The following is a 12,505-nucleotide window of genomic DNA, read 5'->3' as shown; positions in this document are numbered from 1 at the left end:
CTTGTCATTTAAAAAATGACCATCCACCCAAATTTTGCAGCAGCTCCTTAATTCCAGTGACTTATCATATTTGTCTTGCAATTTGGTTCCAGGGGAAAGAAACAAACACAACTCACGCCTTTATTTAATAAACAGGGGGGAAACCCCATCATATGTAACTCAGTGGGAAAAAATGGGTCAGTGGGCATGGTTTTAAGCAGTATTCACATCTTGATATGAAAGAATCCATGAAATATTTTCAAAAACAGTTTCCCACATTTATCCGGTAGGCAGATATGGAAACTATTTCAGTATAGCATATTGAAGGCGTTCATTGACTGGTGAGTGGAGGCAATTACTGACCTGTTCCCTTCTGAGACGCTCCAATGTTTAAATACTCATTGGGAAGTTTTGCCCCTCTTCAGACTTTTTCCCCCCTATTTGAGGGATGGGGCTCCGAAAACGTTATTGAAGGCAATAAGTGAATTAATTCTGTGTCACAAACACGAAATGCCATCGTTGCAATTTTCCACAATTGCTTTTATGTTTTAAGGTTTATGTATCTGAGAGAGAGCGCACACATGTATATATGTGAGTGAGTGGGGGAGGGACAGAGAGAGAGAGAGAGAGAGAGAGAGAGAATCCCAAGCAAGCTCCGAACTGTCAGTGCACAGCCAGATGTGGGTCTCAAACTCAGGAACCACGAGATCGTGACCTGAGCTGAAGTTGGTGGCTCCACTGACTGAGCCACCCAGGCACCCCATTTTATAAGTAATTTTAAATCAACATTGCTTATTATGTTGTCTGAATCATTTAGTTAGGATTTCTAAGGCTGAGCAGATTGTAATTTGAATACCTACGAGATCACTGGACAGTGATTTAAAAAATTTTTTTTTTTTTTACATTTTATTTATTTTTGAGAAACAGAGTGAGACAAAGCGTGAGCGGGGGAGGGGCAGAGAGAGGAGGAGACAGAATCTGAAGCAGGCTCCAGGCTCTGAGCAAGCAGTCGGCACAGAGCCTGATGCGGGGCTTGAACCCACAAACTGTGAGGTCATGACCTGAGCCGAAGTCGGATGCTCAACCGACTGAGCCACCCAGGCGCCCCTGGACAGTGATTTTTAAAAGTGAGGGACACATGTGCCTTCCGTACCTCAGTTTCAGCCTGTTCTCGTCGATATGCATACATCTAGGAAGTATTGTGTGTGATACACGAGCTATTTCCATATAAATACTATATTTTGTATACAATGTTAGTACAAGAAATATGCAATGCTACTTCTCACAGTCTGCGTGAATAAATACATGCATATTTTATAGGAATATTACAAAAGTAAGCCCCTAGCAGCGTCTATATTTAGTGGCGGTCCGGGACCTAGATGCCTCAGGGAGCAGCACGAACCTTCCTTTCAAGTCCTGTCGGAAAGGCAGCTTCCTCCCATCAAAAGCACAGCTGGGGCCGGGGGAGGGGGGATGACAGCAAGGTTTCCTCTTTATCTAAATGTGATGACTTTTAAAGTTTCATTTCATGGCTCTAGTAATTGCTGCCTCTGTCTTCAAAGTGATGGGGGACCGATGACGCGCTCTGCCACCCTGGACCTGTGGGCGGGACATCTGCCTGAACCGTAGGCCTTTGGCTGGTTCAGGGCACCTCTAGCTGTTGGGATTTTGGCTTTACTTGTTTTCGCGGTGGCGTAAAGGAAAAATGTGCCTTTCACCTTCTTTCACAATCACCCTCTTCTTCATAGTGGAGGGAAACCCTAAGCAGAGGATGGGTGTGGTATAAATTCTAACTAAAACAAGGCTGCCCACTGGGTTGAGATTTGGGGAGAGTGTGGAAGGGACCAGAAGGTATGTTCTCCCAGGAGGCTTATTCACCGGCATCTGGTTTCTCCCCCCTAGTTAAGGACACTGTGGGAAGAAGCAATTTCAGGACCAGGCAACGGCTTTCTCAGGGGTATCTGGGCTCCAGCAGCGATGCCAGGAGATCCCCTTGGATTGAGACTCAACAAAGGCTGATGAGCCAGATATATGGCCTCACTGGCCCCGGCCTCGCCTTCTCCCCCCCCCCCCCCCCCAAACGTAGATCAAACAGTCATGAAAACCCAGGTGGAGCAGGGGCCGCCACTGAGTCCAGGAAGAATGTGAACATGAAGACGATGTGGAAGGCACCGCAAAGCGGGCAGGTGCAAACTGTCCCCTCCCCTCGGAGTTTCAGGCCCGAGTTTTGGCTGAAGCTCAAGTTGGGACCGATCTGTCCCATCTCGAGGGGCTGCAAACAAAAGGGAAGGGGGTGTGGGGACGAGACGAGAAGGAGGAGCCCCCAGATGCTCATGAAAGCCGGAGGCGCGGATTCGAGAAGGAGGGAGACATCCCCCGAGGCCCGAAGGAGCAATCCGCCCCAGGGAAGGGCGGGGAGAAAAAGCAGCCTGCGCCTGGAGCCGGAGCCGGGCGCGCAGGCATGCTGGTGTGTTTCCACACAGGGGCGCTGGAGCACGTCTTACTGCAGCAAGACGCGCGAATGCGCACCCGGAGCCTGGCGCCCTGTTCGCTGTGGTTTCTCCCGGGTTCCTTCCTCTCAGTCGGAGGCTGAGGGGGCGGAGCAAGCTTTGGAGAAGTTGCTGGCCTCCCTGAAGCCTCAGCCTCTGCCTCTGTTTACTGAACATGAAAACGGAGTTCGCGATGGACACCAATGGGTTGGGATGTGTAGGGAGGAGCGTTCCACTGAGTTGCTCGGGAGCCTTCCACCAGGCCTCCCCTGCCTCGCTTTCCATGACCCTGCCTTTCCCTTCTTGTTGAGCCCGGGGCGGGGGGGGGGGGGGGGAGGCGAGGAAAATGAATCTGTTTTCGGAGACGAGCTTGGTTTGGGAAGCAACGAGGGCTCCTTAGAAAGCTGTGTGTCTGAGCCCCTCCCTTCCAGCCCTGCTGTTTGCCGTCCCTCTCCCCACTTAGGCCCCCCAGGCCCGAGGGGTCCTGGCCGCTGTTGTTGCAAGTTAGGCGTGGAAAGCTGGAAGGAAACCCCGAGGGGGAGCGCTCGGAGGGGGGCGAGGCTGCAGCTGCGCGGGGCTCGAGCGTGTGCACCCAGGGCGCAGCCCCACGCCGAGGATGGGCGCCTTCGGGGCTCTGCTCTTCCTTCAGTGCCCGCTCCCTCCCCCCCCCCCCCCCCCCGAGCCCCCCGCGTTTTCCGCGCTCTCTTCTCGCGCACCCGGGGGCGCCACCTCCGGCGAGGCCCGGAGCGCCCTGAGCCCCTGGCGCGCTCACGCCCCCGCCCGGTCCCCGGCCCGCCCCCGCGACCCCCCGTGCCCCCCACACCCCCACCCCGCTTGCGCCGCCAGCCCCCCGCCACCCGGGCGCCATTACCCGGCCGCGCGGAGGGGCCGGTGGGGAGGGGGAGGAGGAGCCGCGCGGAGGGGCCGGGGTGGGGGAGCGCGGAGATCCGCGCTGGCTGTTCTCCCGTCTCTAGGTGGTGCCAATTCTGGGGCCTAGGCATTTTCCCTCCCTTTATGGTTTTCCGGGGATTTTTTTTCCCCTTCCTCCGGTGCCTTTGACTAGGCCGGCCGTGGCCGTGGCAGGGAGTTGAAAAAAGCGGAAAGGACCGAGCGAGCGATCGCACCCCCAGACCCCCGGCTCCGCCGAGCCGCCGGGGGAGGGGGCGGAGGAGCCGAGCCAGGCAGTCGCCCGGCGGCGACTTGAGAGTGGCGCGCGGGAGGAGCGGCGGCTGCCGCTTCCCTTTCTTCTGCGGCTTCTTCCCTTTCCCCCCCGGAGGGGGTGGGGAGCGGGGGCCCCGAGAGGGGAAGGCGCGGCGCAGAACGCCCCCCCGGGCAGCCGGCGAGGGAGCGGGCACCGATGGCTTCGCTCTACCAGAGGTTCACGGGCAAGATCAACACCTCGCGCTCCTTCCCGGCGCCCCCGGAGGCCAGCCACCTCCTGGGCGGCCAGGGGCCGGAGGAGGACGGCGCGGGGCCCAAGCCCCTCGGAGTCCCCGCGCCCGCGGCGGCGCCCCGGGAGCGCGGCGGCGGCGGCGGCGGCGGCGCGGGTGGCCGGCCCCGGTTCCAGTATCAGGCGCGGAGCGACGGTGACGACGAGGACGTAAGAGCATCTTGGTGGGTGGGGGGCGGCGCGGGGCTTGGGGCCGAGCGCTCGGGGAGCCGCGTGCGCTCCGCATCTGCGAGGGTCGGGGTCGCCCTCGCGGCTCCCCTCCCCTCCCCTCCTCTGCCTCCCGGGAGCGCTCGCTCCTCGGCGCCGGCGCCGATCTCGGTCACCGCCGTCCCGAAGCGGGGCTCGGTCTGCAGCGGCGGCGGCCGGGAGTTGGTGCCTGAGAGAGCAGCGTCTGCGGGGCTGCGCTGCCGGGATGGGGGAAGGCTGGGGGTGGCAGTGGGTGTGTGGGTGTCTGTTGTCACTGTACAGGGGTATGCGTCCTAAGGCGACAGTTCAGCCAGTCTGCGATTACAACTTGATCTTCCTTCCTCCCTCCCTCCCTCCCTCCCTCCCTTCCTCTCTCCCTTTCTTCCTTTTTTTCCCCCCTGCTTTAAGACTGGGGAAGATGAAGTCCCAGGCTTCCCACCTGTCACTACAATCTATGCATTGCTCCCTCCTCACCTCCTTCTTGCTGTCCCTTTACTCACGTGGCCTGCACTTCTCCCCTCTCCAGGCCACTTTCCCCTCCAGTGCGGATCGTGTGGGTGGTGATTTCCTTTTGGCAGGGGGTGCAAAACACTAGCATCCGAGGCCCAGCGTCCTGTTCCTGGGCCCGGCACAATTTTTGCTGATGGGAGTCAGGCCCTGCCTGTCTCTGTCGACCAGGCTTGGACTAATAGCTCTACCTTAGACCTGTGTTAGGAGAAAACTTCTTCTTCTGCTTGTTTCCTACTCTTCTTGGGCTGAAAGCCTGGGTTTCAAAGGTTGGATTTGCATATCACCTTAGTAACCGATGACTCAGGCTGGACACGAGCGGGCTGCTTAGATGGATGAGTCCAGCCACCTCTGTTGATCCCTTCTAGCTATTCAGATGTCCGGGGAGGACCACAAAAAGAGGCAACTGCCCTTGTTGAGATGTTCTCTTCCCTGGGGAAAAGAGAAAAATCCCAGACAAGCTCTGGGACTGACAGGGAGAGCTATAGCTTAGCTGCTCCGGCCCCTGGGGATAAGCAGGGTGCGTTGTGTCGTGGAACCCGCTGCGTGTGCCTTGGAGGAGTTTGCTACCTGGGTGCACCTGGGCACAGGTCCTCACACAAGCCTCTCAGATAGCCTCCCCTGACAACCCAGGGCAGTACCGGTCCCTGCCCTGAGCAGGCTGTTAGGTCACTCAAACATGTCTTGTCTCAGGTCCCACTGCTTCACCATTTGGTTTTTCTTTAATAGTGCAAGGTTGGGGGGAAGGGCTTTCACAGGGACAATTCTGAAAAAAAGCCACTGAGGTTTTGTTGTTGTCACTGGTCATTTTTTGTTTTACAGAGGGAGGATGTGAAGACTGATAGGGATGACAGAAGTTTGTGGCAAGTGTAGTCTGTGTCCATACACGCACACACATGCACACACCACAGCCTGTATCAGATTTTGCACGCAACCTTCCTATTTTCTTTTGGATCATTTCCAGACTCCCCTGGTTACACAGATAGCAAGCAGAGAGATGTCCCTCACTTCAGTGGGTCAGGTCCTGCGGGAGATGTGTGGATTCTTCAGGCATCTGGTTCAAGGAACTAGAAGTCTCTGAGGAGGGGTTTTTGGGCAGTTGGTGAAAAATTCTGGAGGATTTGGTTACTGAGAATCTTGGGGAAGACAATTGAACTGCAATGCAGACAGAAATTATGCACTTTTTGCCTTAAGTCTGACTTAAAACTGTTGAATTGTTATGCTTGGAGTGAGAACAGTGCAGTTTCCATTGGATAGGCTCTAGGTGGCGCCAGGAGGAAAGAAAGGCAGTGGTTTCTGAATTTTGTTTCTGATGATCTCCACCCATCTTCCTCTCTTTTTTTCTTTCTTGTTAGTTTGGAGCATCTGGTTATAGTTCCTTCTTTTCGGTTTGATGTATGCCTAGCACCGTTTCTCAGATGAGCAAAAGGGTTGAACTGGGGAGCAAATTGGGGACCTAACATTTGAAGAGGATTTCTGCTGATGTGGCTCTGACCCGTGTATCTGACTTAAATTCAGGAAGACCTGACACCAGTGTTTTTTCCTGGGAAATTCAGAATTGTGTGTGTGTGATATGTAGGTGCAGGTATAAACATAGTGTACGTACATATAGTGTCCTTATGAAGTACGTATAAATATATGTATATATCTAAAATGTATGATGAAATCAATGAGACAGCTAAATGTGGCATCAAATTCTTGAAAGCTTTTCTCAGAAATGTTATTCAGTTGGGAAAAGTTATGTCTAAAATTTACAAAAAGATAGGTGTCCATATTAAAATGCTTTTCCTTCAGGAACGGCAGGTACATCTTGCTTGAGATACTACTAGTTTAAAAAGATAGATGTAAAAACTGCTGTTTTGATACCAGCTTTGTCAAGATGAAAGAATTGAGAGCAGTCGTTTTTCCACCCAAATGTAAACATGAAGACATGCGTGTAATTAGGAACGTATATAATAATGTAATCATAATCACGTATTACTCTTTGCATGTCGGCCCTGCCTTTTACGACATTGATTTCAGCAGTTGGGGAGCTGGGCTGTGGGTCGCGGGAGCTGTCCGAGGTGCTGAAGCATGGCCGCGGCCCCCTTCTGCACATCCTCACACTAGAGCCTGTGGCCTTTAGAGCCCTCCTGTGGCTTGTCAGTCAGGGAAGGCTGTTCCGTGGTACACAAACAGCTTTCCCGCCATGGTCACGGAGACCATGATAAACAGCATGCCTTTAAAATCCAGTGGTCCTTGTGCCTCTTGTCCCTCCATCCAAAAAGGGGGAAATAAAGTCCCATTCTTGACTTCTGTGTATATGCACACATGCCTGAATATGATTAAAAATAAGTAATTTCCACCAAAATAAAACTTACGGTAGTCACAAGATTTAGTAGAGATGAATCAAATGCTGAGATTATACAGCAGGTAATTAACTAGTATTGCATTTCCTATCTTCACAACCCCCCTGCCCCCACCACCACCACACCCCCTCCACGGAACCAGAGAAAAGCCTGCTTTGGCTGGATGGGTCAGTTCTGGGATGTGAGGTTAGCTCTGAAATAGAAATAAAACCAGAATACCTTTTCTATTGGAGTTTCCTCATCAATCTCAAATTTATTTAAACATAAAGTCAATTACCTGGGTAACCCCTCTGAGGAATCAATAGCCATTTTGATTTAAAATTCATTTTGTAGGTTTAAAAATTAAGTTGACTCTTAAAGGAAGTGTTGCAAGAAGTGACTTCTAATGGAATTTAAGTAATTTCCAATAGGAAATTGTGACTGTGACTGATTTTAAAATACTGGATTTTGTGTCGCCCCTGCTTGCATGTTTTTTGTTTTTTGTTTGTTTTATTCCTTAAAGGACTCCGTAGGGCTTAGGCAGTAGTCTTGTTGAGGCCCCATTAGTATGTTCCTGTATTCTTCATGTTCGTTGACACGTGATTTCCTAACAATACAAACACGATGACAAACGGGATTTTAAAACAGCAAATTGGCTAAAGCAGGCGCTGAGCATCAGTCCCCTGACTTACGATGTCTGTCAGCCTGACAGGGCCAATTTCATTATCCGGTATCTTCAGCATGAGGCTTGTTCTCCAGCAACCAGCCCATTGTTCTCTCCACCTTGAGTTTTCACTGCTACGATGTCAGCATCCTGTGAATTTTTGATGGGTATTTGTCGATTTTAATGTTTTAAGTAGTTTGGCTGTACAGATATGATGTTTCTTTACCCTGCCTATGTTTGTTCTTCTGCCCCAGTGTTAATTTTCTAAATATTTAATTTCACATCATTTTCCTAATACGTGAGGAAAAGACGAAAACTTTCAACTACTGATTTGGTCCCATTCTTCTCATGAGTGATTTGACAGTGCTCAGTGTCGTCATCGACAGATCATCCGTGGGGTATATCACATGAAGCTCCAAGTGACCTTTGACTTGAGGAGACAGGTGGAATCGCCATCTCGCTCCTCATAACGGTGGTGCCTACAGAGTAGGTCCTATTATATGCCGAGCAGTGGAATTCGTCCCGTTTCGGTGAATATATGTTGTTGCTATTACTAATAACATTATCCCTTGATACTACCCTTCTCCACCAGTTCTTTCTTCTCTGCCTGCAAACAGACACAAAGACCATCCTCACTGGTCTGTTACTGCCAGGTCTGGCTACTGTCCTGTTTTTCTTTCTTGTTTTGTAGTCCACCTTCTCAATCAAGTAGTCTACAACTGATTCCACCTGCATATCACCAACAGTCTTCTTTTCCTTGTCTTTCTTGGTGGCAGACTTTGAATCTTACCGTTCTCCTTGAGGAAGCTGCACACAGAGAACGTCATCGGGAGTCTGCCCTGTGTGATTCCTCTTCAGCCTTTGTTGTCACAGCTCCTGGTCTTGGTGACCACCACCCTGCATTTCCGACTTTTGCATTGCATGTCTTTCCTGATGCGGCTTGAATTCCTGTCCTGTCTCTTTCTTTCTGAACTCGGTCTTTGAGTTCTTGGGTACGTCATTTCCTCCTACTCTTAATGTAGGAGGGTGGGAGAACCTATGCTCCCCAGTTTTGGTCCTCCACCATTCTATTCTTTACCTTTCATGCTTTCTAAAGATAAATTAGATTTCAGGTAAATTAGAATGAAGGTAAAGGGAGCCGAGCTTATCCTACAGCTTCTGTGTTAGAAGATGGCTAAGTAGCTTCCGTCCTCTAATATACATCCCCTCGCATTTCTTCTGAAGGTGTTTTTCTTTTCTGTTTTATAGGATTGTAGAATTAGAAGGACCTTGATGGTGACCATCTTGAACTCTCTTCTGAGCTTTTTTTCCACATGTCAAGCAACTAGACATTACATCATTTTTGCGATGGTGACAAGACAGCTACACGGAATGTATCCCTAACATTCCTCCTCTCTTTACATCTGCTTATTCTAGATACCTTTCTTCCTAATCTCTTTATTTGTTGTGATAGTATCGCCATTTCATCCGTATCCCAGCATGGTGTACCACGTATGCAATCATGTAAAAATGACATTTTCTCTATGGTTTTGTTTCTTTTTTTATATTAGATGTTTCACCAGATAAGCTTTGAGGTCCCCTTATGAGTTTAATGCCATATAAAACTATGTCTTAGCACTCTGCTGGACATAGTACTTGTCCTGAAAAGTTTAGCTTTTGTACTTCAGAACGTATTTTAAATGCATAGGAAGTGTTTACTGCCTAAAACAGTCTCGCTGTCAATGTTTTGGTAAAGTGAATAATCACTCAAGTTTTAAAAATATAATTCTGTGTCTGTAAAGAATTTGCTGAAATTATAATACATCTGTAACAAAATTATATAAAATTTTGCTTACTGTCTCAGCACAGAGAATGTAGTCATAATTGGGAAATTGTCTAGATTGAAGGAAGTAAGACTCATGACATAAGCAAAGTCAGTGCTTGCTGAACCATGGGTGAAGCCAGATATAGCATCAAAAATACCTTGCCTCTGCACTACGCCTTGATTTTGTTTTTTAAAGTGCCGCTGTAGGTATTCTCATTGTGTCTTCATAGTCACCTTGGCTAGGGAGGAGAACCCTAACAAACAGCTGATCTGTGGGCTTGAAAAATTAATAAGGGTAAACCCAACTACTTTTCCGTTGCATGAGTCAGTTGTCAACTGTGAATGATAACAAACAGATTTCAGTGTGTTAACAAGCCTTTGGTCTCTAGAGCCAGTCACAAAAGTGTGTGTTTGCTTAAAGCCAAAGTTGTTTGTGGAAAGTGAACATTATGCCTTCTCAGTGGATTTGAATTCTGTGTAGCACTAAGACGTCTTGAGGTGGACACGGAAGCATACTCTATTTGGCATGCTTTTTTCGTGCTGCCGGCACCCACTTTTAAATAATTTACTTGTCTGTTTCCTGCAGATTTAAGGAGGTCTGAAGCATTAGAGTAACATCATGTTAATTTATATTTTTGAAAAGGGGATCAACTCATTTTCCTACATGAGATTAATATTCTAGCATCACTGTGTAGACAGGAATTTCTTGAGATGTTGGCTTTGGACATTTTTTTCTTCTTCATGAAATAGAGCTTTTTAATTTTGTACCTAAAGCTTTTTCTCCCGTAGAGTCAGAATGATTAATGAGTTTAATTTTTGCAAGCAACTGGCAGGAGTTGCTGAGTAAGATGTACATGCTGATTGTATATAACCCTGTTCCTTTTAATTACTCTGATGATAACAATGCATTTATCAACTGCATGCAGAATGCCTCTGTGCAATATACAATATTGATCCCTTTCATAGAGCATTGCCTATAAAAATAATATGTATAATAATCCTTTCAAAATTAAATTCTGCTTAATAAATTTGGTGTTAAGGGCATTGAGTGCCCATGTGCTGTTATGATTTGCTTTTATTTAATCACATGAGTTTGATTTTATGTACATGTAAAAAAAAAGAGAGAGAAAATCAGTCAGCCTTTCTCATTAATGACCTTTGGGACATTTATCTTTAGAATGATCTAGTATTGGGAAATTATCTGAAATAGAACATTTTAAAATTTGATAGCATCTAATTTTACAAATGAGAACTCTCCAGGTAATTATGTGAATAGTATTTGGCAAGTCACTTGTGCTCCTCAGAGAAACTCAGCCTTCCGTTCTATCCTGCGTTCTTCTCAGTATGCTCTGTGGTACCATAATTGAGTGGAGGAATGAACTTAATTGTATCATTGGACTTAAAAAGTATGAACATTATGAAATCTAACAGTTTAAATTAATTTGGTTCCAAATGGATGTGCTAATTGCTGAAGGGAAAAACAGTTTTTCCACAGTAGTCTAAGATTTTGCTCCGACTTGTTTGACATATTTTCCCCCATAGATTTATTTTTCTTCCTCCCTATATTTCTTGCTGTCTTTCCAGCATCATCCAGATCTGTTTGGAGCACAGGACATGTTCAGTTTTGCCCCACAAATGATAAAGATATAGACATAGATGTAATTTTGCAGGGAGACTGGAAGCCAATGTGGCCTGGAAGGTCCAGATGATAGAATTCCAGGTAGCGAAAATCCTGCTTCCCAGAATCAGAACATCTGAGGTGACGGTGGCTTGTGCAGCAGCCAGTGGGGACAGATGCTGTACGTGAGCACAAGGCAGGGATCGGAACCTTGTAGGGGTGCCGGGAAGACGGAGACTCGGGTAGCTACAGACGCTGTTTTCTCAGGGCCTAAAACAGTGCTTAACTTAAAAAAAACAAATTTCCTTTCACTCATGCTGCACATGTAGATGAACAGCTTGAAGACTTTAAGATCATTCCAGCAATATGCCTGATGGAAGTGAAACACACACACTCACACACACTTTTTTTTTTTTTTTTTTTTTTTTACATTCAGAGGGAACTTAAGGATTTTCCAGGTCCTCACAGTCATTGTAAAAATCAATGTGTAAACTTCCTACAGTGCTTGGATTTCTTTGATCTCAACTTTTACCTCACATAACTTTGGGTCAATCTTAACATGTTTACGTAAAAAAAAAAACAAAACAAAATGGAATGGGGATATAGGTATCTTTCCCAATTTGGAATTGAGAAGACCAATTTATTTTTTCTGTCTTCTGTTGTTTACTATTTGGGAAGACTTATGTTAGAGACAGAGCTACTGGACTTACTACAGCAGCTTTTGGGGATCAGTGGGAACCTTGTTGTATTGTCCTGGATGTGTTTATATAATTGTGTGTATCCATCATATTTCATGCATTGTATATTTGATGCATTCAAGGTGGCACCTACCAGCAGGGGTGGGAGTGGGAAGGGAGTAAAGGAGCATTGGAAGAACTACAAACAAAGGGCATCGTATAAGGGGAGGGGATTCAGCAGACATTAAAGGTGGGAAAACACTGGCCTCCTGTCTCCCTAATAATTTTCTCCAATACACTCAGTTTTCTAAACTTTATTCAAACCTTTCATATGCCTCATGCAAAATCCAGTTAAAAAATAAAAAAAAAAATGAGAAAGCTCTAAAACAGTCGTGAGAAGTGAAGTTATCTCTTCTTTTCAAGTTTATTTATTTTGTGTGTGTATGTGAGAGAGAGAGCAGGGTAGGGGCAGAAAGAGAGGGAGAGAGAGAATCCCAAGCAGGCTCCAGGGCAGAGACCAGCATGGGGCTCGATCCCACGGCTGAGATCGTGACCTCAGTCGAAGTCAAGAGTCAGATGCTTAACCAAGTGAACCACCAGGTGATCCTTTCCCATTTCTTCTTGAGAGCTTTTAGAGTTGTGGGTGTTCATGGCCCCAAGAGGGGGTCCACTGCGGTGTGAACGGTCCAATTACTAGAGACGCCTTTTTCTTTCTTTCTTTCTTTCTTTCTTTCTTTCTTTCTTTCTTTCTTTCTTTCTTTCTTTCTTTCTTTCTTTCTTTCTTTCTCTTTCTTTCTTTCTTTC

The 12,505-nt window shown here is 47.6% G+C and overlaps 1 protein-coding gene across 3 annotated transcripts in view; it reads left to right on the top strand.

Annotated features, from left to right (window-relative positions):
- The window catches only part of DPP6 (dipeptidyl peptidase like 6), a 953,748-nt gene that overhangs the window by 233,855 nt on the left and 707,388 nt on the right, over positions 1 to 12,505 (top strand). Inside the window, exon 1 of one of the 3 annotated variants that reach the window (XM_058723700.1) lies at positions 3,443 to 4,068. The exons of the other annotated variants lie outside the window; for them this stretch is intronic. Within the exon in view, the coding sequence (XP_058579683.1) occupies positions 3,826 to 4,068 (243 nt within the window). The 5' untranslated portion in view covers positions 3,443 to 3,825. Of the gene's footprint in view, positions 1 to 3,442; positions 4,069 to 12,505 lie in introns of those variants that run through there. 3 annotated transcript variants of the gene reach the window in all.

The sequence above is a fragment of the Neofelis nebulosa genome, chromosome 4 (genome assembly GCF_028018385.1).
Source record: "Neofelis nebulosa isolate mNeoNeb1 chromosome 4, mNeoNeb1.pri, whole genome shotgun sequence".
NCBI classification, from domain to species: Eukaryota; Metazoa; Chordata; class Mammalia; order Carnivora; family Felidae; genus Neofelis; species Neofelis nebulosa.
This window is presented reverse-complemented; position numbering and strand designations above follow the sequence as displayed.